This window comes from Eriocheir sinensis, chromosome 52 (genome assembly GCF_024679095.1).
Source record: "Eriocheir sinensis breed Jianghai 21 chromosome 52, ASM2467909v1, whole genome shotgun sequence".
Taxonomy (NCBI): Eukaryota; Metazoa; Arthropoda; class Malacostraca; order Decapoda; family Varunidae; genus Eriocheir; species Eriocheir sinensis.
This window is the reverse complement of record NC_066560.1, coordinates 1,461,062-1,487,989: the sequence shown is the minus strand read 5'-3', so window position 1 is coordinate 1,487,989 and position 26,928 is coordinate 1,461,062. Positions and strand designations below refer to the sequence as shown.

The window sequence follows — 26,928 nt, the reverse complement described above, 5'->3', positions numbered from 1 at the left end:
AATTGTTAGATTAAACGAATACTTACTAAGTGTGAAGTTTGATCGTAATTTCACAAACATTTTAACTGCGTCACTGAGGTATTAAATGCCCTCCCTCCCAACCCAATGCATTCATGGCATTCAATATAGAACTAACCAGGGTGATATGTATTTACTGGCTGCTTCCTCAAAACCTACTCTCTGAATGAACTGATGCGGGGCAGGCTGTGCGGGCATCTCATTTAATACCTCAGTGACGCACTTAAAATGTTCGTGAAATTACGATCAAACTTCACACATGGAAATTATTCCTTTAATCTAACAATTCTTGGTGTGTCAGTGTGCAGGACACAGTCAGCAGAGAGAGAGAGAGAGAGAGAGAGAGAGAGAGAGAGAGAGAGAGAGAGAGAGAGAGAGAGAGAGAGAGAGAGAGGAGAGGAGAGGATTTACATAGATTTACATAGAAAATCAGACCACACAGACCCCATGGTCCAGACTTGGTGGTCTGTCCTTAAACCTAAGTGATTTTACATTAATCAGAAGACTCCAAAACGTTGCATTTCTACTCTAGTTGATATTAAGTTGAAGGAAGTGACGGTCGAGCTTATTTTTGAAGGAGTCAATCGTGTTACACTGGACCACTGACGGTGGAAGCTTATTCCATTCTCGCACTACAACGTTAGTGAAGAAAAATTTGGTGCAGTCTGAATTTACTTGTCTACATCTGAGTTTTACGCCATTGTTCCTCGTGCGCAAAGTGTCATCGATCATAAACAATGTTGATCTGTCTACATTATTTAAAACATTAATTAATTTAAAAAATTCTATCATTTTTCATCGGAGGCGACGCTTTCTCAAGAGAGAACATGTTAAGGGTAGAAAGCCTTTCTTCAGAGGATTTGTTGCGCAAGGAAGGGATCATTTTCGTTGCCCGTCGCTGAACACCTTCTAATTTAGCAATATCCTTTGCATGGTGGGGAGACCAAACTGTACCGCATATTCCAAGTGGGTCTGACTAAACTGTTGTAGAGCGAGTATTAAATCTTTATTATTTAATAAATATTTTCTTTTAATGAAGCACAACATTCTTTTAGCTTTATTTGCTGAATCGATGAATTTCTTTTAGAATTAGAGGTTTGAAGAGATTTTTAACCACAAGTATTTGAAGCATTGAAATCTTTTGATTTTAAAGCCGCGAATTTCGTATTCAAACTTCTTATTCTCGTTCCAACTTGAAGGACCTGGCACTTGTTCACGTTAAAGGGCATCTCCCATCTATCCGACTGTTGAAATTTTGTGCAAATCCTCTTGGAGGCTTTGCCTGTCTTCGCCAGTGAGAACCGAGTTGCCAATCTTTGTGTCGTCTGCAAATTTACTAATGCGGTTATTGAGTCCAACATCCACGTCGTTGATGTAAATAATGAAGAGCACTGGGCCAAGGACCGAGCCCTGAGGGACGCCACTAGTGACAGGCGCCCACTCTGAGTTAAATCCGTCAATCACTACTCTTTGTTGCCTGTTGCTCAACCAATTCGCGATCCATTGGTTTACTTGACCGTCAATACCTATTTGCTTTAATTTGTAAAGTAATTTATGATGCGGACTTTATCAAACGCTTTCTGAAATCAAGATAGACTACGTCCAGTGATTTGGTTACGTCATAAACAGTGAAGAGGTCGTTATAAAAGGTTAATAGGTTTGATAGGCAGGATCTTTTGTTTCGAAGCCATGTTGTGAGTCCCCAATCAATGAGTGGCTTTCAAGGTAATTCACAATTTTGTCTCTAATTATGCCCTCAAGTAGCTTACCTACAACCGGTTAGACTAATGGCCGGGCCTGTAATTACCTGGTGCTTTTGTCTCCTTTCTTGAAAATCGGTGTCACGTTAGCCTTTTTCCAATCTGAAGGGACGATGCCTTGTCGCAAGGACATATTGAATACGGTTGTGAGGAGGAGAGTATTTCGCTCTTTTGTTTCTTTCAGCAGAGTTGGATATACTTTGTCAGGTCCAGGACTTTTATTTGTTTTAAGTGAATGGAGAGCTTTAAGGACTTCATCGGTTGTTATTTCAAAATTAGGCAATGCATGCTCGAGATTTACAATAGTACTGGTGTTGGTGGTAGCGAGAGGAAGACTGTTAGTATTAAACACCGAGGAAAAGTAATTGTTTAAGAGGTTTGCAATGTGTTGGCTGTCAGTCACTAGTGCACCGTCGCTGTTTGTTAAAGGTCCAATACCACTTTTGATCGCCTTTCTGTTGTTTATGTAACTGAAGAAAGATTTCGGATTATTTTACAGTTGGCTGCAATATTTTCTTCATTCACGCTTTGCCTGACCTACTAGTCTTTTACTCCGCCTGGCATCATTATAAAGTCTAATGTTTTCGGGCGTGTTTTGTTCTTTCTTTAACCTGTAAAACAATTTTCTCTCATTGACTGATTGTTTAATTTCGCTATTAAACCACGGTGGGCTTTATTAGTGTTAATTCGCTTCGCACAAGGGGACGAATATGTTCTGCTGAGTGAGTAAGTGATTTTAAGGCTTAGCCAGGCTTCCTCTACGTTGCCGTCATCTGATAGTTGTATTTCTGTTAGTTTTGTCGGATTTCTAAGTTAGCTCTTTTGAAATTGGGCACCTTTACTTTATTTTCAGTCACTGATGATTGAGCTTTAATGTCGACGGCACTAATTTATGATCGCAAGAACCGAGGTGTTCTCCTACCGTGACACTACTGATTAGGTTATCTTGGGTCGTTATAACAAGGTCGAGTATATTATTTTGTCGAGTTGGCTCAGAAACCATTTGGCTTAGATAATTTTCTTCTAGAAATTCGATCATTCTATGTGACTCGCCTTCTGTACCTGACAGTGTCGCCCAGTCGATATGGGGAGGTTAAAGTCTCCTATCAGTGAGTCGCTGTTATTAAGTGACTGCCTTAAGACGCTGTACATTTCAAGGTCGTCATCGAGTGATTGCCCGGAGGTCTGTAGGTGACAGATATATTTAAGTTGACTTTTGCAATGTTTACTCGACGCACAAATGTTCAACGTTACTGTTTCCCGGTGTTTTGTCAGTGGGTTGCAAATAGCTTTTGACATAAAGGGCGACGCCACCGCCTCTACGGTTTACACGATCTTTGTTGAAGAGTCTGTAGCCATCTATGTTGTATTCGGAACTTAAATCAATATTTGTGGTGTCGATAAATGTTTCGGTTATAGCAATTATGTCAAATTTTTCTGTTAATGCAAGACATCTCAGTTCATCAAATTTGTTTCTTAGGCTACGCGCATTGAAACTAGGGATTTTTAAGTTATCTAGAGGCTTAGTAATAGAAGTGGTGGTACTTGCGGGATCACGGTTACGGGTTTGTTGCGATGCACGGCGTCTATTTACACGGGTGGGGTGGGGGGACGTGGCCGTGACTCGTTTTTTGTTCGGATGACACGCACTGCTTCGTTGAGGAGCCTTCCGAGTCTGGCTGCCCCGATGGGAGAAAGGTGCAATCCGTCCCTGTGAAAGAAAGGAGAGAGAGAGAGAGAGAGAGAGAGAGAGAGAGAGAGAGAGAGAGAGAGAGAGAGAGAGAGAGAGAGAGAGAGAGAGAGAGAGTATTGGCAGCATACTTCTCAGGGAAGATGACTGTCCCTGCTCCTGAACATCACCCACCTGCCATGGCTCACCTCAACACCGCCTCCCTCTAATCCATCACTATTACCACCGAGAATGTCAAGCAACAATTGCTCAAGGTTGACACCAAGAAGGCCTTTGGACCAGATGGGATATCTCCACACATCCTCAAGCACTGTGCAGCCCAGCTTGCAGGCCCCATCACCACCATTTTTCAGAGCTGCCTCAACACCAGCAAGTGGCTTTCCCTCTGGAAAGTTGCTAACGTGGCAGCCATACACAAGAGGAAAGAAGACAGTTCCTCGAAACTTCAGGCTAATCTCTCTCCTGTCTGTCCTTGACAAAACTTTCGAATCCATTCTTGCCAAGAGAATCTCAGTCTTCTTCAACACACACCACATTCTCAGCGTCAGACAGTTTGGCTTCCTCTCCAACAGGTCTGCTAACGACATTCTCCTCAGCATGTCCTCTGCTTGGCAGCATAACCTCAACAGAGGATGCAACACATTCGTCATCGCCCTGAACATTGCGGGAGCGTTTGATAGAGTGTGGCACTCCAGTGTGTGGATGTTAGTGGCAGGCTCCTCCATCTCCTTCACGACTACCTCCAGGACAGATCGCTCAGTGTACTGGTGAACAGTCACACCTCGGAGGAATATCCTATTAATGCTGGCGTCCCACAGAGAAGTGTCCTTGGACCACTATTGTGGAACGTGTATATTAACGATCTCCTCCACCTCATCCCTGAAGCAAATGCCTACACGGATGACCGTACCCTCACATTCCCTTGCGACGGTACAGATCGCTGTGCAACCGTCGCCCTTATCAACCAGGTTCTACAGACCATCTCATCGTGGGGACATTGTTGGCAGGTTAACCTGGTACATGAAAAGACACAGGTCATGCTGGTCTCCAGGCGACGCTGCCCCCCAGCCATCCCCTCCCCCCATACTTCTACAAGGGAAGGTGCTGCCCTTGCAACAGTCTATCACTGTCCTCAGCGTGGAGGCGAACAACAGCCTGTCCTTTACCAGCCATGTCAGGAAGACTGCCTCCAAGGCAGCAGGACGGCTAAACTATGTCAGGTGTGTCTTCCACCTCGATGCGAAGGGAGTGTCGAACCTTTGTGCTGCCCAGGTTCGCTCCCTAATGGAATACGCCCCCCTGACATGGTCATCCTGCCCTCCTTCATACCTGGGTCTTCTCGACAAGGTACAACACCACGCCCAACGGCTCGTCTCTCGAAGGGCCGCCCCAAACCAGCAGCAACCCACTTCACTACATCCTCTTCAGCATAGGCGAGACATGGCTGGCCTGTGTACCATGTAAAAGGTACACAGGCAGGCTGCTCCGCACCTCGCAGCTCTCTGGCAACAGTGGGCAACACCACACCCCCACGCCACCAGGGATGCCTGGTCCAGGGAACACCAGCTCATCGTGCCCTTCGCCAGAACAAACCTTCCTCCGCTCTTTCGTGCCCCGGTACACAAGACTCTGGAACTGCCTGATACGACACACTGACATTCACACATCCACTACACTCCACACTTTCAAAAAAGAAGTGAACACCTGGTTATTGTCCAATGTGTATCACTGACTTTGTCACTCTACTGGTCATTTGCAGAAGGAATCTTGTGTCCTTCAATGCCTCAAAAACTCAATTTCTCCACCTATCAACTCGACACAATCTTCCAAACACCTATCCCCTATTCTTCAACAACACTCAGCTGTCACCATCTTCAACACTAAACATCCTTGGTCTATCCTTAACTCAAAATTTCAACTGGAAACTTCACATCTCTCTCGCTAAATCAGCTTCCTCGAGGTTGGGCGTTCTGTATCGTCTCTGCCAGTTCTTCTCCCTGCGCAGTTGCTATCCATATACAGGGGCCTTGTCTGCCCTCGTATGGAGTATGCATCTCACATGTGGGGGGCTCCACTCACACAGCTCTTCTGGACAGAGTGGAGTCTAAGGCTCTTTGTCTCATCAGCTCTCCTCCTCCTACTGATAGTCTTCTACCTCTTAAATTCCGCCGTGTTGTTGCCTCTCTTTCTATCTTCTATCGATATTTCCACGCTGACTGCTCTTCTGAACTTGCTAACTGCATGCCTACCCCCGTCCCGCGGCCCCGCTGCACATGACTTTCTACTCATGCTCATCCCTATACTGTCCAAACCCCTTATGCAAGAGTTAACCAGCATCTTCACTCTTTCATCCCTCACGCTGGTAAACTCTGGAACAATCTTCCTTCATCTGTATTTCCTCCTGCCTATGACTTGAACTCTTTCAAGAGGAGGGTATCAGGACACCTCTCCTCCCGAAATTGACCTCTCTTACGGCCACCTCTTATGATTCTTTTTTAGGAGCAGCGAGCAGCGGGCTTTTTTTTTATATCATTGTTTCCTTTTTTTGTGCCCTTGAGCTGTCTCCTTTGTTGTAAAAAAAAAAAATAATAAAAAATAAAAAAAATTAAAAAATCTGTAACACAACTACAGATGGTTATTCTGAACCTTACTGGTAACTTTTAGTTGTACAATGCCAATTCCATGTACCACCTCATGTAATCATGCTTACTAAATAAAAAGAGAGAGAGAGAGAGAGAGAGAGAGAGAGAGAGAGAGAGAGAGAGAGAGAGAGAGAGAGAGAGAGAGAGAGAGAGAGAGAGAGAGAGAGAGAGAGAGAGAGAGAGAGAGAGAGAAATTGTGGTAGGTTTAGAAATTTTCTTACCTGAGGATACTGAAGCCTGTAGGCCTTGTTGGTTGTCTGTGCTGCAAAGTTGTGAAAAGGTGTTCCCATTGTCTGCTTGCCCATCTGTAAACATCATGGAGAGTATGAACGATAATTTGACATGAGAAGGCATTTTAAGTCAAACATATGTGTTATAGTCGGTTCACCCGAATCTGAAGTGTGCATTGTCACGCAACGGCAACCTGCAGCCACACGGCGTGTCTGATTTCGTGGATACTGTATGCTAGCCTACGCAGTAAACACTCATCAGTGTCAATAATGTGCAGGCAGCATTAACAAATACCTGCCGTCAATTATAGTCGATTATGAGTTAAAAATATATTAGTAATGTCACAAATACAGGTAACTCTCGATTTACGCGAGTTTGGTTTACGCGTTTTTTAAATAACACGGGGTCCAAAATCCAAATAAATGTTTAATTTACACGTTTTTTCACTTATACGCGATATTATATTTGACAGGAGGAGGTAGGAAGACACCTACCGAATGGGCGTGAGCTACTCCCGGTGAGGATACATGGGAAGCGAGGAGGGTGCTGAAGCCCTCCAGAGACCCTTCCCATGTCCTCACTAACCATTTCCCTTTTGTCTCATCAACACCGGAGAGTAGTTCAGCATGCTCTCAAAAGACAGTTCCTCTCTCTTTCTACACCACACTACATTCACACAACACACACACCTTTTCCCAAAATTCAAATTTCAAAATGGCCAACGAAAACACTGCCTTGGAGTCCCTGCCTGGGGGGGGGGAGCAAATTCCCCCAGGGAGGACTCCCCTTCTGGCTGCCGACTTGAGAGGTGTCCTGATAACTCCTCGAACCTCCTCCTTATCAATTTCTGCAACATTTGTGGTCTTCGTTCTAATTTTCATTCTGTGGAACATCATCTCTCCTCCTCTAAACCTCACCTTCTCTTCCTCACCGAAACACAGGTTTCTGAGGCTACTGACAGCAACCTCTACTCTGTTCCCTCCTACTATCTCTATCCTAAATTTCAATCCAAAGCTGGATGTTGCATCTACGTGCACAACGGCATCACTTGCTATCGTGCCCACGACCTTGACTCTTCAGAATTTTCCACCATCTGGCTAAGACTTCATTGTCATTCTATTACTAAATACATCTGTGCTGTTTATCTCTCACCTAACTCTACTAACTATGTAAAATTCTTTGACTATTTGAACTCTAAAGTGGAGCACATCTTGACTCACTCTCCCTTTGCTGAAATCTCTATCTTGGGAGATTTCAATGTTCACCACCAGCTTTCACTTTCATCCTCTTTCACTCACCAGCCTGGTGAACAGGTCTACAACTTTGCTCTCCTCAACGACCTAGAGCAGTTGGTCCAGCACCCTACACGTATTCCCGACCGTCTTGGAGACAGGCCCAACATTCTAGACCTCTTCCTTACCTCTAATCCTTCTGCTTACTCTGTCAAACTGTTCTCTCCGTTGGGCTCCTCCGATCATAACCTTATTTCTGTTTCCTGTCTTATCACTCCTGTACATCCTCTGGACCCACCGAAGAGGCGATGCTTCTGGAATTTTGCTTCAGCTCGGTGGGACGACCTGAGGATGTACTTTTCCGATTTCCCGTGGAATGATTACTGCTTCCAGGAGAGAGACCCCTCTGTGTGTGTTCAGCGCATTACAGAGGTGATTGTCTCTGGAATGGAGGCATACATTCCATGTACTTTCTCTACTCCTCATGCTAAAAAGCCTTGGTTTAATCATGCTTGTTCTCGTGCTGTCAAAGATAGAGAGGTTCCAGAGCCTTCGAACTCCCGCTAACTTTGACCTTTACATTTCAGCCCGGAATCGTGCCAAATCTATTGTCCGACTTACCAAAACTTCTTTCATTAATAGAAAATGTCAACACCTTGCTTCTTCTAATTCTTCCCGTGACTTCTGGCATCTAGCCAAAAATATCTCCTCCAATTTCACTTCTTCCTCTTTCCCTCCTCTCCTTAACCCTGATGGCAGCACTGCCGTCTCATCTGTCTCTAAGGCTGAACTCTTCGCTCAAACTTTCTGTAAGAACTCCACTCTGGACGATTCTGGGCATATTCCTCCTACTCATCCCCCTTCTGACTCCTTTATGCCTGTTATTAAGATTCTTCCAAATGATGTTTTCTATGCCTTCTCTGGCCTCAACTCTCAGAAGGCTTATGGACCTGATGGAGTGCCTCCTATTGTCCTTAAAAACTGTGCTTCTGTGCTGACACCCTGCCTGGTCAAACTCTTTCGTCTCTGCCTATCAACATCTATCTTTCCTTCCTGCTGGAAGTATGCCTTCATACAGCCTGTGCCTAAGAAGGGTGACCGTTCCAATCCCTCAAACTACCACCCTATAGCTTTACTTTCCTGTCTATCTAAAGCTTTTGAATCAATCCTTAACCAGAAGATTCAAAAGCACCTTTCCACTTCTAACCTTCTATCTGATCGCCAGTATGGATTTCACAAGGGGCGTTCTACTGGCGATCTTCTTGCTCTCTTAACTGACTCTTGGTCATCCTCTCTTAGCCGTTTTGGTGAAACTTTCTCTGTCGCGCTAGACATATCGAAAGCCTTCGATAGAGTCTGGCACCAGTCTTTGCTTTCTAAACTGCCCTCTTTCGGATTCTATCCCTCTCTCTGTTCCTTTACCTCCAGCTTCCTTTCCGGCCATTCTATCTCTGCTGTGGTAGACGGTCACTGCTCTTCCCCTAAACCTATCAACAGTGGTGTTCCACAGGGCTCTGTCCTATCACCCACTCTCTTCCTGTTATTTATCAATGATCTTCTTTCCATGACAAACTGTCCTGTCCACTCATACGCCGACGACTCCACTCTGCATTATTCAGCTTCTTTCAATAGAAGACCATCACAACAGGAAGTACACGGCTCCAGACTGGAGGCTGCAGAACGCTTAACCTCAGACCTTGCTATCATTTCCGATTGGGGCAGAAGGAACCATGTGTCCTTCAATGCCTCAAAAACTCAATTTCTCCACCAATCAACCCGACACAATCTTCCAAACACCTATCCCCTATTCTTCGACAACACTCATCTATCACAATCTTCAACACTAAACATCCTCGGTCTATCCTTAACTCAATCTCAACTGGAAACTTCAAATCTTCTCTCTCACTAAATCAGCTTCCTCGAGGTTGGGCGTTCTGTATCGTCTCCACCAGTTCTTCTCCCCCGCGCAGTTGCTATCCATATACAGGGGCCTTGTCCGCCCTCGTACGGAGTATGCATCTCACGTGTGGGGGGCTCCACTCACACGGCTCTTCTGGACAGAGTGGAGTCTAAGGCTCTTCGTCTCATCAGCTCTCCTCCTTCTACTGATAGTCTTCTACCTCTTAAATTCCGTCACGATGTTGCCTCTCTTTCTATCTTCTATCGATATTTCCACGCTGACTGCTCTTCTGAACTTGCTAATTGCATACCTCCACCCCTCCCGCGGCCCCGCTGCACACGACTGTCTACTCATGCTCATCCCTATACTGTCCAAACCCCTTATGCAAGAGTTAACCAGCATCTTCACTCTTTCATCCCTCACGCTGGTAAACTCTGGAACAATCTTCCTTCATCTGTATTTCCTCCTGTCTACGACTTGAACTCTTTCAAGAGAAGGGTATCAGGACACCTCTCCTCCCGAAATTGACCTTTCTTTCGGCCACCTCTTATGATTATGGTTATTCAATATTTATATGGATGGTGTCATTAGAGAAATGAAGGACAAAGTTGGAGAAGTTGGAGTAAGACTGTTCAATGAGGGAAGGAAGTGGGTACTGAATTCGATACTGTTTGCTGATGACACGGTGCACATTGCAGAAAATGAAAGTGACCTACAAAATTTGGTCAGTGTTTTTGATGGTGTCTGTAACAGGAGAAAGCTGAAAGTAAATGTCAACAAAAGTAAAGTGATGGTTTGTGAGCGAAGTAGAAGTGAGGTTGTAGATTTTGTATGCCCATATAGAGTGGGAATTGAATGTGAAAAAGAATGCAAAATAATTTTGAATGGTGAAGAAATGGAGGAGGTCAATGAGTTTAAGTACCTTGGATCAGTTATGTGTAAGCATGGTGGTACGGAGGGAGAGATAAGAGAAAGGGCATTGCAAGGAAGAAGGGTGGTAGGGTCTTTGGGACGAATCACGAATGGCAGAAGTGTGAGCATGGAGGTAAAGAGGGATTTGAGAAATACAATAATAGTACCAACCCTCACATATGCAAGTGAAACGTGGGCCTGGAATGAAAGTCAGAGGTCTGGAGTGCAGGCAGTGGAAATGAGTTATTTGAGGAGTGCTTGTGGTGTGAGTAGAATGGATGGAATGAGTAATGAAAGTGTGTACGAGCGTATTGGAATGTGTCACGGGGGTGAAGGGAAGAAGTGTGGAGTGGTGGAAGAAGTGAAGCGACAGACCTTTAAGTGGTTTGGCCACATGGAACGAATGGAGGAGAGTAAGATGACCAGAAGGGTGTATGTGAGTGAGATAGAGGGAGGGAATGCTAGAGGATGACCTCCAGTGAAATGGAGGGATAGGGTGCAAGAGTACGTTAGGGAGAGGGGGGAAAGATCTTTGAGAAACTTTGAGCAGGCAAGGAGGGAGTGTCTGGATAGAGAAAGTTGGAAGCTCTTCTGCCGTGGCCATCCCCTGGTGGGAGCTCCTAGGAGCAGGTGTCGATAAATTGATGATGGTGATGATGAGTTCAAGAGAGAGAGAGAGAGAGAGAGAGAGAGAGATCTGGGAGTGACAATACAGGATAATCAACAGCCTGTGAATCATGTTAATAGGATATTCGGTGATACATATAGAATGGTGAGAAATATAGGATTAGCATTCCACTACATGGATAAGGATATGATGAAAAAGATAATAACCACTATGATTAGACCAAAATTGGAATATGCGGAAACAGTGTGGTCTCCCCATAAGAAGAAAGACATAAAAAAACTAGAAAGAATACAAAGGATGGCAACGAAAATGGTTCCAGAACTGGAGGGATTGTCATATGAAGAAAGGTTAACCCTTTCCTTGCTAAGCGCTTGCAACGAGACTATCCCCTAAGGCGCACTCAGGCACCCCAGTGGGGGAAGGGGATCTCTTTTAACTGCTATCTCAAAAACTATTCATCACAGCTACAAAACAAAAACACCATTGGAAAGAGGAGGCCAAGATCTATAAGATTCGGTTATGTAAGCCTCTCCTGCAATCATACAGGCACGTTCAGGGGGTGTTTTTTGCTGTGAGTGTGACTGGCGCTTGCAGTGAGCTTTTAGCACCACCAGCAAGTGACGCTAGTGCTTGCTCTGTTAACCTCTTTATCTCAAAAACTATTCATCACAGCTAAAAAACAAAAACACCATTGGAAAAAGGAGGCCAAGATCTATACGATTCAGTAATGTAAGCTTCTCCTGCGAAAGTACAGGCACGTTCAGGGGGTGTTGCCTGTGAAGACGTACATTTATATGTGCGTGACGGTCAGCCGTAAGGCAACTACTGTAGATCTCTTGATGATGAGGTGCTGGCAGGGCAGTATTGCTAACTGCAAAATTTACAACTATTTGGTCAAAATATCTGTCATGTGATAGGTGAAGCTATGCAAAAATGTCGCTATATTGGTCAACAGCATCCAGCAGTTGTTCATCTGTAGATTTTACGTGCAGGGCTGACATGATTTTCCACCAAATTTAGTGAAGAACCCACTCAATTGGCAATCCTGTGTTGTGAGAAATATTGTTGGAACACTCTCATATGCGGGAGATTTGAGTGCGGCTGGAGCTCGTAGTGAGCGTTTAGCACCACCAGCAAATACGCCTAACGCTCGCTGCAAGCGTTTAGCAATGAAAGGGTTAAAGGAAATGGACCTGCCAACAATGGTACAAAGAAAACAAAGGGGAGACCTAATACAAATTTAAAAACTATTGATTAAAATGGAGGAAGTAGACAATGAGGAGCTACTACTAAGAGAAGGAAGAAACGTCAGCAACACACGAGGGCACAATAAAAAGTTGAGGATAGGAAGATGCCTGAGAGGCATAAAGAAATATAGCTTCCCGCAAAGAAACATAGAGGTTTGGAACAGACTAAGTGAGGATGTAGTGTCAGCGAAGTGTGCACAACTTTAAGGACTACCACTACCACCACATTAGGAGCCTACTACCTTCCCACCCTCTCTCCAAGCTGTATGGCAACTCAGGGGTGGACCAGCATGCCCCAGTCTGGCTCCCGGCAGCACGCCAACCCCTGATAGTAAGGGCACTATTGTTGCATATCATACTCCATCTCACTCCACCACCACCACAGCCTATCAGCCCACACTCCCCCATCCTGCCCTGGCTGGACATCACCCACGTGCTGTCCCTGCACATCCCTGACCTCCTTCCTAAATCATCCTCCAGCACTGTGGCGGCCACACACTTCCTCCAGATGGACAGGCCCCTCTACCACCACCACCTGAAAATATTCACCAATGGCTCCCACTCCCGATCTCTACTCTCCACGGCGTCTGCCATCTACGTCCCAACACCAGCATCTGCAGGACGTGTAGACTCCCCCCAGAGACCGACGTCCTGACACACCTCCACACCACCCACGCCAGGGGCAGGGCTGTCATCTATACAGACTCCCAATCATCACTCCACTTCCTCCTCTCCTGCCACCCAACATCCTCAACGGCCCTGGCCCACACCATCCAGCGGGCCCTCCTCCTCCTCCTCCTGACATCTGAGGGATGGGAGGTAACCCTGACGTGGGTGCCCTCACACTCAGGCATTAAAGGCAACAATATCACCGACGCCGCAGCCAAGATGGCCCTTGCCAATATAAACACAATGCCGCTCCCCCTCCCCCTCTCCACGGCCAAACGCTTAATCTCCTGCACCTGCCACTCTTTGTGGGACGATACACTCAATGGCACCCTCTGCATCACCTCCATGGGCCAGTACCACATCAACTCCTTCCCACAGCCGTGGGTGAGGAAAGTGTCCTGCGTCCTAGACGTGGCCTTGACGCGCCTCTGCCTGGGCCACACAAGACTCAGCGCTCACCTCCACCGCCTGCGCCTGGTCCCCGACCCTCACTGCCCCTGGTGCAGGACCGTCGAGGACACCATTGAGCACCTGCTGCTGCACTGCCCATGCTTCCACTCCCAGCGAGCGCTGCTTTGACACCAACTCCGCACCCTGGACGTGCCCATCTTTGACCTGCCCAAGCTGCTGGCAGTGGCAGGCGTCCACCCCTCACGACAGGAATCTGTCATCCGCCTCACCTGCGCCTTCCTCAGGAAGGCGGGGCAGCTGATGCACTGGTGAAGCCCTCACAGGATGACACCAGGGCTCAAGTGAGTGACTAGATCCCCACGGCCCCCAAAACAACAAATACAGATATGGAGACGGGACCACACGAGCCTAAGCCCAGGCCCTGTAAAACTACAACTAGGTAAATACACACACACATACACATACACAAGACCCACCTCCAAACCTCTATGAGGATGTCCTTTCAACCTTTCACTCCGTCAAATCTGTGCATATTGCCGGTGAATCAGTGGGATATTTTCCATGATTTTACGTCTGTGTCCTTCCCTTCCCTCTCCTCCACTCTCATATACAAATCTATTTGTTTATCACAACTAATATAAGGAAATACAATTCAGCAGATACACGTCATCTACGCATAACACAAATTTCTCAGTATATTTATGCATACATCTCAAAATTATCAATTAATTTATGATTCTTTATGTGCACCATTTAATTTTGCATATTTTTATATATAATACATAATGATTATGTTGAGTTTATGGCTTAAAACTTTGTTATATTCAGTAGCGACGTTTGAAATTTGGCGTGTGCGGCCAGCCCAGATACAGGGCTGTTTTCGCCCGGCCATAGTGAAAGGGTTAAAGCAGTCAGACTGTTTTCATACACTCACCTGGCACTGGTACATGTTTCGTGGGATTGGGTTACAGTCTGAAAATGGCACCAGCTTGCCAATGTTGCTGAATATTGTTGTCTTATCAATCTCAAGATGGGTGTGGACCTGAAAATATAAATGAAAACTGAAGAGTAGGTGAAGGTGTGCTGTAGAAATTCAAATAAGATTGACACTATGTCTTAACTTTCATGCATCCTTAAAACCTGTGGTTGACATAGATATCTTTCTGTAAAGAAATGACATGATTACCTTACAAGATACCTAACAAAAACATGAAAGAATTTACGTTTACCATACGTGCATCTGTCTAAATCCAAACACAAGTCATAGCATTCACACATCTCTGTGGTGTAGTGGTTAACCCAGTAGCAGCGGGGATCATGTTTCTTAATGGTCCCTCCAAGTGAGAAAAATGAGAAAAAAATCACCCCTCACACAAACCATTTCATAATATATATCAAAGCATTTGTGATCAGATTATGTATCATCTATTATGAAGGGTTTATATCATGGCACAAATTTGGCCCATCGCTGCTACACGGTAAACCCACAAATTTGGCCCGTCGCATATACCGGGTTAAGGTAGTTATCTACGAATCTGCGGGCCCAGGTTCGAATCCTGGCCCAGGCAGTTGTCGAGCAGTTCACCCAGCTATTCATCCTCCCTTTCTGGCTGGTTGACAAATGGGTACCTGGGGACACCTGGGGAAGGTAAAGTTAACCTGGACGGCACACTGGCATGGTGTCCTACGGTAATTGGTTCTTACACAGCACGGGCTCAAGGGCCAGTGTGATGGAGATGAGCACAGCAGCCATGTATAGCAATGGCATTTGCCTCCAAGTTTACTTTTCCTTTTAGATATGCATCCTTGTCAAAATGCAAACATAAGCTATAGTCATACATAGTTGTAAACTGGAGTACATGTCCAGGGGTTAAAAAGTTACCCTTTTTTTTTCTTTTAAATCAAAGACATGATTCCAACTGAACTCCAGGCATCTGTGGTTTACAAACATACATGGAAGTGGGGATGTGAGCATTAAAAAAGTGTGAAACAAGCAAGACTGGGGACTCTTGCCCTCCTCGGGAGAGAACATTGCATCAGAGATATAAATTTCTTTCATGATCTTTCATACCCTTGAATTGAAATCAACCTTTCCACTTCCTGAGCTTTCCAAGCAATCAATATCAGTCAACCACATATAGCACCTAACTGGGCAGCCTTACTGTATAAGCATTTGACATAACAATAAACAATAGTAAGGGGTTTAAGACAAGATTCAATGCATACCAACGTTTACAGAAAGAATCAGCACTCAATCTACCATTCACTTTAAGATGAGTGGTACTTTGATACTCAGATGAGGACCCCTTGCATCAAATAACAAAAACACTCACCCCCTCCTCTATATCCTCTGGGGTAACAGCAACATTGAGGTACAGCTGCTCCAGGGTGCCCACATACTCTATAGTGTGAGTATCCAGGTTTATCACAGGTCGAAGCATTCTGCTAACCCCTGTTGCCAAGAAAAGGCCTGGGTATTGTCCTCCATACTTCCGTCCAGGAATATGCACAATCTCAGTGTACTTGAAGATCTGGAATAGAACAGATATCAATGTGAGAATAGACATTCTGCAGACACACATGCATGCACACATCAGTGCCTTCAAGGTTGAGGGTTGTCTGATGTTAAGTTCGCATATTTTTGTTGCCTTGTTGCACCTACTGTTGTGAGCTGCTCTTTTCCAACATGAAGGACACGAAGCCTCGAGTTTGCTGCCAAGTCTCAGACCTTCACCTCAGTGACATTATTCAGTTGCCTACCTCATCCACTGAGTCGGATATCGAAATACTTCTTCATGGCAAGCAGCACTAATTGTCCCATTCATCTGTTTGATTATCATTTTTCACTTTTTTTACTTTGGGGTTCTTGTTTCTCACTACGGCCTGTGGCCCTCCCTTCGAAAAGGTTGCCTGGCCCTACAGTAGTAGTATATGGTAGACTTGTACTACAAGTCAGGAGACAGCCAACAAAACATCCTAGTAAAATTACTAAAGGATATCATTATTTTTTTCAAAATAAAGCACTTGAAACTAGAGTACGTCTTTGATGCCGGCAGACACGGTATGTGGTTAATGAACTGATTTCTCATTTAAGATGATATAAAAAATTGAGAAGCAAAGCAACTGATAAAAAAAATTGTATATAATTTGTGTATACCGGAAAACAAGATATGGAAATTTTATACTGTGACCAGTGACCACACCTCTGTAGAGCCTTTAGACACAGCTATCAAAATTATGAATAAAAATAAATAATGATATACAGCTTTATTTAAATGTTTACTTAAGTGATGATGCATCTGATGACCTATTCTCTCTAGAAATGAGTGACCACAGCAGGCAAGTCTTCAGTTCCATACATCTGTACATTCATTTCCTACATAATCAACTCCACACATTCAACACTTTTAATCTCATGCATTAGTAACTGGTACAAGATTCATTGGATAAATTGTCTTCTCACTTTTCGTTACTCCCTTCTTAATCCGGTAGCAGCGACGGGCCAAATTTGTGGCTTTACCATGTAGCAGCGACAGGCCAAATTTGTGCCTCGATTTAAACCCCCCAAAATAGATGATACATAAACTGATCACAAATGCTTTGATGTATATTATGAAATGGTTTGTGTGAGTGGTGATTTTTTCTCATTTTTCTCGCTTAGAGGGACCAATAAGAAACATGATCCCCGCTGCTACCGGGTTAAACAACCAAACAATTGAAACCAATTAAGAGGTGGGACAAAATTAAAAAAATCTTTCTCACCTCTCCTTGAGTCTTCAGAATCCGTAGCTTGTTTGCAAACTTTTCTGCCTCATTTTTCCTGATGTAGCCAACCAGTCCTCCATCCAGCACTACCTCTAAGCACTGGCTGTATGGCACAGGTGCAATGTTTTGGGTGGGGGTCATGCCAAGCCTGATAAGGGCCTGGAAAATTCCTTGTGGGTTTTCTGGCATTTCATTCAGTACAATACAGTTCTTTGCTAGGTGATTGAGAAGACCACATGGTGCTCCATCAGGGGTGTGGACAGGACAGATAAACCCTGCAATAAAAATCAATTATACAAACAATCATTATGGCAAAACTCAAGAACAACCACTCCAAACCAATATTCGTAGTATCTTAGCACGTGAAAGAATTATTATTATAATGCATTTTCGTATACGTTTTACCTTGGGGAGGGGCCAGGGGGGCAAGCCTCTTTAATTATAGAGTTAGGTGGCTTGGATTTTCTAAGTCCATTGTTATTGTTTCACAACCGCCTCTATACACAGACTGAGCCTCATACCTGCCTTGCAGTGCACCCTACAAACTAGTTCCTAAGTCAGTAATATCCAAAATGCGCATGGATTATAACGATTTCGGACAAAAAAACGGTCTTTTAAGAGTTTTAAGTTATTTTTTTTTCTATATTAAAGCAACTAATGCCGCAGCTATTTGTATTTTCTAATGCATTCGTAAAATGTTACTACGCGAGGGTATCAGCGGCGGCACCTAACGGTGGGTTCCTGAAGTCAGTTGTTTTCAAGCCGCCATAATGGATGGAAGCCCCGACACTCACTCCCTCAAAATATCCGTCTACTTTACCTTTCGGTAAGTGTTAACTGAGTATTTAACCTCTTTATTGGTGTGCATGTAGGTTGACAAAAGGACCGACTACTATCCCAGTACCGGGTCCAACAAAGACACGGGCGTGTCAAGTGTAACATATGGTGTGACAAGCACGTGTCAGAAAACAAACGGATATTGTTCAATGCGCGATACTTATAGTGGAATTTGAGTAAAATGGAGGCCAGGGTCATACGTAGCAGTCGGTAGGTCACTCCCGCGTCAGTTAACAGCAGGAGCGTCAGTTCGATCTGGATGACAGCTGTCACAAATCTGTTTTATTTTGTACCTTAAACTACTCGGTAAAAATGATCTAGCATCAACTTACAAGAAGTGGGCGGGTTAACCGTCAGTATTGTACCATATGTAATTATGAAACATGACATTTCCCAAGAGTTGCTCGACTACGATTGGGGTGGTGGGGTGGGGGTTCAACTACGCTGACCATCCAAGTACACGCCCTACACTGTCAACAGACCGCTGCAGCGGCTACTACGTTATATAGGAATAGATTACAAGAGTATACGTTAGGGAATTTCCTTTCTTTAAAGACTAGGATTTTCCCGATTTTGGGGATTTTGTAGGGACATTTTGAAAGCCCATTTTCAGTGATTTGGCCGCCCACCACCAAATCACTGTTCCTACAAGGATTAATCGAGCTAACGACCACCAAAACCACAGCTCCCTAAAGGGATTAATCGAGCTAACGCCGCCGCAAAATAGCTCGCATTCATTACCTACCGTATGAAGCATCATTTGGTCTTCATATATTTTTTTTCTACAAACGTTTGGTTAGCGACGGTACGCTTGGTTAGCGTTGGTACGCTTGGTTAGCGCTGGTATGCTTGGTTAGCGATGGTACGCTTGGTTAGCGATGGTACGCTTGGTTAGCGGTGGTATGCTTGGTTAGCGACTAGCCCACGCATGTGAGACCAGGTCCACCACGCGTGGTTATTTTTTTTTTTTAGAACACGCAGCCCAACGGCTGCCATGCTGAGGGCCGGGTATAGCCCGCGCATGTTCAGCCCGAGTCCCGGATGACCTTGAGTCATGGCTCAGGGCTGTTTTGGGGTGGTTAGCGATGGTATGCTTGGTCAGCGATTAGCCCACGCATGTGAGTATACGGTAGGGATTTTCCCTACTTTGGAGACTAGGGAATTTTTCCTGATTTAGGGATTTTTCTAGGGAAATTTTGGAAGGCCATTTTTCAGTGATATATTCTCCCCCCAATACCCCGGTTCCACACAGTTCCCCAGGCTTGTCTTGGGGGACTGGGGGGGCTGGGGTGGTGGAGGGGGTGGAGTGGTGATTCTTAAGATTTACCATCATTATAATTGTTACAAGCTGAATAGATTGCTTTTAAAATGTTTGGAACTTGAAGTCTCAGATTTCAATTATTTTTCATACAGAATAGGATAAAAAAAAAAAAAAAAAAAAAAAAAAAAAAATTACTTTTATCTTTCCTACCTCTCTTAACCCTGATGGCTTTACAACTGTCTCATTCATTTCTAAATATGAATTCTTCACTCAACTTTCTCTAAAAATTCCACTCTGGACACTTCAGGGCATTTGGGAATCCATGAATAACAGACCCATGCATACAGGGGGACAGGTGTAATATGAAACAAAAAATCGACCATAATTGATGGTATTTGTCATTACTGCCTATATATCATTGATGCTAACAACTACTTTCTCCCCCTAGGCTATCAAATAATATTAAGTTTTGACTTTTTGAAAATAGCAAGATGCTATTTCCCATAAATTTACCCATGAATCACTGTATGAAGGCTATTTATTGGCTCAGGAACACAACACCTGTCACAGCACAGTTCTTTGATGAGGTTTGGGTATACACTCTTGTCCTCCCATCCTTGATGCCATAATTGTGCCCATGTGGCATGCCTGTGGTTCCTTTGTAACAGAAATTCTCATTGTCACCACTGCGCGTCCACGTCAAACCCACCCATCCAGACTCCACCCACATAAACACGTGGATCGAGTAACTACACACACACACACACACACACACACACACACACACACACATGAAAGAGAGACCGAAGAGACCGGATGTGCTGCCGCTGGCTCCCGACTCCCTGTGCTAGGACCAGCTGATCGCCACCGGTTGTTTGGGTTTACAGGGTCGGGTATGCACTGAGTGGCCCGTCTCCCGTTTAAGGGGAGAGTCCGGTTTAGATCGGGGGTGCCATATCTCCGGTAAATATGCATGAATCGCTCTGATTTTTATGTTGTGAAGTATTGGCATCATTTACATCAACATTAGACATTGACCCCCATTTTTGTCCCCCTCCCCCCCCTCCAACTACAACTACAACGAAAATTTAAAAGCGAATCTCCGTCGTTATTATTGGCCCCACAACCTTCATTTTTCTGTGACTTAGAGACGTTATAATATGAAATGTTTCTTCGTCGTTAGATTTTTCATTTCAGCTTTTGAATTTGTTTTATGATTTTTTTTGTGTGTGTTTTTTTTCTTGCCTTTTTTTGACCAAAAAAATATTAATATAAAATTAAACCAGACATATATGAAAAAAACAGCGACGATGATTTGAAGAGAAAGTATTCCTCTGCCTTTTAGTCTTTGTTTCATTGAAATCAAGCTAAAACTGGCTCCAAGGTTAACGTTAGAAGGGGAATAACTTATGTTTTGAGATATGGGCTGATAAAGTTTATTGATGGATCGCGATCCCGTTAAAACACACTAGGAAGCTTTTTTCAGGTTTACTATGAGTTTTTTTTTATCATCTTCAATCTGCGAGATAGTTGCCAAAATGTATACCTACCAAATATATTTTTTTCACAAAGTCATTTTTTTTATATTTTTGGGGTCTCCAAACCGGACTCCCCCCTTAAAGATATTAAAAAGCTAGTGTAGGATGAGTGACGAGGAGGAAGGGTGGCATACACTGAAAAGAAAAGGAAAAGGAACTGGAACAAGACAGAAAGTTCGAGAAGAACCTATAGGAGGCTTGAACAGTGACGAGGGTTATGAAAACATAGAGCCAACGTTCTCGGGGTTCGGCAATATGGAATCATCTGTGTACAGAAGAGTGGTGTTGGTGGAGAAGAAGTTAAATACGTGGATCAGTAAAGTGAAGGTCATGGAAGAAGACGATGTTCAAGGTAAGAGGTTACAAAGTGAATTAAGATTAAGAGGGAAAAAAAAAAAAAAAATGGTTCAGGAGAATGAGGAGTTGAAAGAGAAGTTGGTGAAATATGAAAAGATGGTGAAGGAAGGACTAGGAGTCATAAGAAAGGAAAATGAAGACCTGAAAGTGATAATGGACAAGGAGGAAAAGAGTTAGGGAGGAAGTGCTGGGTGAAATAAAGACCTGGAAAGTAGAGCACGAAAAAGCTAATGTAGACTTCAAGGAAATAATTGAGAAGCAACTAAAGGAGAAGGAAAACATAGAAAAAAAAAATTTTTAGTTTCGTATCGCGGATTTTTCGCTATATCGCGGAATTTTGCGGTAGAGGTATTTTAATATATTTATTATTTTACTTATTTTGCAGTAAAAGAAGCATTTTATAGCCTAAAAAAATTGTAAATAATAAAAAAAAAATTAAGAAAGTATTAATAAGAACATTTAAATAATATTAAATTGAAATAAAATACGTAGTGCACTGCAGATGAGTAGACAAAGACTCGCACGTATGTAAAACACAGCTATGGCCGCTTCCGTTTGAGCTAGTTTGCCCACGTGTGATCGTACATGGCACACTATTGGCTGATGGATGGGAGGCGACCAACCAGAGCACTGTGTTCTGTATTCTGGGCGCTGATTGGCTCAGCGACCGTAGCATTTGTTGGTTCATCAGTGGTTAGCTCGAAGACAAATGGAGAGTGTGTTACAGCTTGCTGCCGTTAAATGCTCGAGAAGTTGGCAGTGAGGACCCAGGCAGGATGTGGCAATGACTACACTTGAACAAGACTAAAGTCCTAAACTTGCTCAAAATGATTACTCCAAGCTTATCTAGTTTCTTGGAGCTCTTTGCGGTACTGGAATAAACACGTGGAGAGCTACTGAACCGAACAGCCGATACGCTCTTCTTCTTCTTGTGACCACAACTTACCGACCACACGAGTAACTGACATGTTGGTGACTGAGTTTCTGAGTAGAATTTCGATGAGTTTCCTGTGAAATATAGCAGACTTTGAATCTCTTGAGAAACTAGTGGTTGGGTGACCTTGTTCACACGGGCTGAGGCGAGATTCACAGAGATATGCGTGCTTATATAAATAATATATATAAAATATAATATAAATTATATAAATAATAAAATAAATATAAGGTTGCTATCATGATTTTTGCCTCATGGGGGTTCTGGAACCTAACCCCCACGATAAACGAGGGATTACTGTGTGTATATATATATATATATATATATATATATATATATATATATATATATATATATATATATATATATATATAGTCGCCCTCAAATAGTATGGGGTTAGGGACTGTAGGCAGCCTAGGTTGCTACAGCTAAAACCAAACATTTCTGTTTGTATGTTTTCGAGGCAGCATACGTTGTAGCTGGTACAACGCCGTTTGGATCCGCTAAGGCCGCCTTGTAGGTTAAAAGACACAACTATTAACCAGTGGTGACTCCATTGAGGAAGACGTTTATTTTACAGAATATACATGTATTAAAATGTTGTGAATGAATATTTACAATGGTGATATCCAGTAGTACTTACAATAATGGCTCTTTGATGATGATGCTTGAACATAATGTTGCTTATAATAATTAGAATGATTGTGTACATTTATTTATATGTAGTGACTCGTAACAAAAGAGATTAATGTGTGATGGATATGTGTATTTGATGAAATAGAATAGTGTGTGTTGAAATTGAGAGAAAAGAAAGAGAACGTGATGACTTAAGGGTAGACTGAAGAAACGGAAGATGGAGAGAACGAGAAAGGGGTCACTACATAACTCCCCCCCTAGTGACGAGGGAGGAGGAACGTTACATGTTTCTTGCGGCACTGGATTTTGTCTGTAAGCACTGGACTGGGGGACACTGACACGGTGTTGGTGGGTGGAGGATCTGGCTGCAGGAGGTACGCGGGCTTGACCCGGTCGATGGCGACGACATCGGATTTGCCGTGGCGGTCAATGGTGACGTTCTTCCGCGTCCTCCTGGTGACAGCGAACGGGCCATCATATGGCTGTTGTAGGGGCTTCTTTACGGCGTCCACCCGTACGAACACGTGTGTGCAGGTGTCGAGGTCCTGGCTCACGAACGTCTTGGAGGGTGATGTACGTGGCGGCACTGGTTGGAGTCTCTGCATGGCGTTCTTGAGGTTCCTGGCGTAGTCCTGTATGTCGCAGGGAGGGCCAGGAGTGGGCGAGAGAACCTCTCCTGGAAGGCGGAGAGTGGTGCCGTACAGGAGCTCTGCAGAGGAGTGGCCAAAGTCTTCTTTGAGGGACGTCCGTATGCCGAGGAGGGCTAGAGGCAGAGTCGTAGTCCAGTCGCTGCGGTCCTGAACTGTTGCTGCCAGCGAGGCCTTGAGTTGGCGGTGGAAGCGCCGACAAGGCCATTTGACTGAGGATGGTAGCTGGCGGTTCGGATCCGCTTAATCCCCAGGATGGACATGACCTTGTCCCAAAGGCTCGACTCGAACTGGCTTCCACGGTCGGATGTGAGGCTGAGAGGCGCATCAAGCGCGACACCCAGGTGTTGACGAAGGCTCTGGCGATGGTGTCCGTTGTTATGTCTTCGACCGACAGCTTCGGGCCAGCGTGAACCTGTCAACGCAGGTGAGGAGGTACTTGTAGCCGTTGGAGTGTGGAAGTGGGACGAGGTCGACGTGGACGTGTTCGAGTCTGGAGGATCGGGCGTGAACGCTGCTGGAGGCGTAGACGGTGTGGCGCGTCACCTTGGAAGCCTGGCACTGGACGCAGGTGCGGGTCCAGTCTCTGACGCCCTTGTTGATCCCGTCCATATGAAGCGTGAGGACATCATCCATTGTGACGCCGGATCCCGGGTGAGAGAGGTTGTGCAGCTGGCGGAAGAGTGGGTACCGTGGTTCTTCGGCAGGTAGGGCCGGATGGTGGCGGTAGATGCGCCAGCGTACAGGTGCACGTTGGTCCCGGGAATCGACCGCCTCATCGACAAAGCGGGTTATCCTCAATTGCTGCAGCTCGGCGTCGCCGACTTGGTCTGCAGCAATGGCGGCATAATCGGCGAGGGAGGAGGATGTTGCAGAGATGTTACGGAGAGAGCGCCGGCGGGATGTTGTCTTCGCCTTTGACGTATCGGATGTCTGTCGTGAACTGAGAGATGAAGTCGATGCGCAGCTGCCTGGGAGAGTAGGTGGACTTGTTGTTGATGAAGGTCGTGGCAAGAGGCTTGTGGTCGGTGTATATGTGAAATTCCCGGCCTTCGACGAAGTATCTGAAGCGCTTGACAGCCTTGTAGATGGCGAGAAGTTCTCTGTCGGCGCTGTACTTCTTCTCGGCGTTGTTGAGTTTCTGTGAGAAGAATGCAATGGGTCTCCAGGCTCCGTTTGCTGCTGCAAGACTCCACCAACGCCGGTGTCTGAGGCATCCGTGGAGATTGAAGTAGTGGCGTCTGGAGTAGGGAAGCTGAGTGTGGTAACAGCCTTCAGTGCCTCCTTGGCTTTGAGAAAGGCGTCGTCAGCTTGGAGAGTCCAGGCGAGTGTGACGGACTGGCCTCTCTTGCAGGGCTTGATCATGGAGTAGAGTGGCTGAAAGATGAGCAGCGTGGAATGAAGCGGTTGTAGTAGTTGATCATCCCGAGGAACTGCTTGAGCTGGCGCTGAGTTGTCGGCTTCGGGAACTGTTGAATGGCGTCGCAGCGGGAAGGGATGGGAGTGATGCCTGAAGGAGAGACGGTGTGGCCGAGGAAGTCGACGGAGGTAACACCAAACTCTGACTTCTCAACGCTTATCTGGATGCCATAGTCCTGAAGACGGGTGAAAACTTGCTCCAGATGTTGGCGGTGTGTGTCGGCGTCAGGACTGGCGATGAGGACGTCATCGATGTAGGCGAAGCAGAATGTCAGTCCTCGCAGCACTTCGTCCATAAACCTCTGGAAGGTTTGTGCAGAGTTCTTGAGTCCAAAGGGCATCCGTACGTACTCGTACAAGCCGAAAGGTGTAACGATGGCTGTCTTCGGGATGTCTGCTGGGTTGACTGGGATCTGGTGGAAGGCTTTGATGAGGTCGATCCTGGAGAAGATGGTGGAGCCAGCAAGCTGTGAGGAGAACTCCTGAATATTCGGCACCGGATAGCGATCCATGACGGGGCGCGAGTTGAGGGCTCTGTAGTCGCCGCATGGGCGTATGTCGCCGTTCTTCTTGGGCACGACGTGGAGGGCAGACGACCAGTTGCTTGAGCTGGGGCGGATAACTCCTTGGCGCATCAGCGACTCGAATTCGGCCTTGGCTTGTTGGTAGCGTTCTGGAGCTAAGCGGCGAGCCTTGGCGTATGTTGGTGGTCCGGTTGTCTCGATGTGGTGTGTGACGTGGTGCTTCACAGGCTTGTTTGCTGTGTGGGGCTGCGTCAGCATCGGGAAGGACTTGAGGAGAGACGCGAACCGGTTGCCTGCGCTGATGGTGGAGATGTGGGTGCTTTCGCCTGCTGCTGCTCTCGTTCTGGTGGAGACGGATGTTAAGGGATCCAGGAGCTTGCGACTTTTGAGGTCGATCAGGAGATTGTAGCGAGACAGGAAATCGGCGCCCAGGATAGGTTGTGAAACTGTTGCCACGTAGAAGGTCCACTCGAACGACCTGCGAAAGTTGAGGTTGAGCTGGAGCGTCTGTTTCTTGAAAACAGGGATCCCCGTGCCATTAGCAGCGTAGAGGCGAGCGATGGTTGGTAAGGACCTCTGGCTTGGTGTGGCGGGGAGGACGCTGACTTCGGCTCCAGTGTCGATGAGGAAGTTGGTGCGGGAGAGTGGGTCGAAGATGTGGAACAGCTTCAAGGTGTGTTGGCGGACGCTGTGAGCTGTTAGTCCACGCCCGGGCTGTTGTGACGAACCCTGGAAGCCGCAGTGAGATGTGCACTGCCTGGCATCCTTGCCGAACCTCCTGTGGTAGTAGCAGACGCCGGAGCTATGTGAGGGGCTACTACTGGAGGTGGAGTGGCGGCGGGGTGACGAGGAGTGGTGGTGCGGTGACGAGGAGTGGTGGTATGGTGACAAGGAGTGGCTGTGTGGTGACGAGGAGTGGCCGTGTGGTGACGAGGAGTGGCCGTGTGGTGACGAGGAGTGGCCGTGTGGCGACGAGGAGTGGCTGTGTGGTGACGAGGAGTGGCTGCGTTGGCTCCTGATGTCCTCCCTGAGCGTGTTGACCTCTGTCCGTAGCTTAGTGATAAGAGCCGTGAGTTGGTGGGTCAGACTGTCGCTGGTGACGGTGGGGGCATGGAGGCTGGCCACGCCTGTGCAGCGCCGCTGCCAGACATCGTGGAGGGGCACGTTAGGGCAGGGTCGGTGTCGGTTGTGGGAGGCCATGACCGCGTGTAGAGGCGCTGGCAGTGTAGCCAGGGGCCGCGGCTGGAGGCAGAGAGTCGCGTCAGGCATCCCGGAGGTGTAACGAGCACAGCACTAAGCGGTAAACTACGCCGGGAAGCACTGACTACCGACGGGAGCACTGCCGGAGGGGCGCCACTACACACACTCACTCACTTATGGCTTGCTACATGCCATGGGTGTCACTGCACATTCACGCACTCGCCGCTGTTTGAAACAGAGTGATGGGAAACGGCACTAGTGTTGTTGTCGGGGCGTCACTGCACATGCATGCACACATGGCACGTCACTGCGCACGGCTGGGTGTAGGGGTGACGCGGTTCTTGAGGTCCGGGGAGCAGGTAGAGGCTGCTGCGCGGAGGTGAGTTACCCGTCGGAGCGGGTGGCTGGGCTGGGTGGGGCGAGGTACGGCGGGGTGAGGGAGTCGAGGGGCGGCGCCGGAATGGCTGGCT

The 26,928-nt window shown here is 46.0% G+C and overlaps 1 protein-coding gene across 1 annotated transcript in view; it reads right to left on the bottom strand.

Annotated features, from left to right (window-relative positions):
- LOC126982873 (DNA-directed RNA polymerase I subunit RPA2-like) overlaps window positions 1-26,928 on the bottom strand; it is a 151,978-nt gene that overhangs the window by 68,887 nt on the left and 56,163 nt on the right. Inside the window, exons 11-14 of the mRNA XM_050835146.1 lie at window positions 17,103-17,380; window positions 15,674-15,871; window positions 14,275-14,382; window positions 6,332-6,415 (exon numbers count right to left, since the gene is read on the bottom strand). Of these exons, the coding sequence (XP_050691103.1) occupies window positions 6,332-6,415; window positions 14,275-14,382; window positions 15,674-15,871; window positions 17,103-17,380 (668 nt within the window). The remainder of the gene's footprint in view (window positions 1-6,331; window positions 6,416-14,274; window positions 14,383-15,673; window positions 15,872-17,102; window positions 17,381-26,928) is intronic.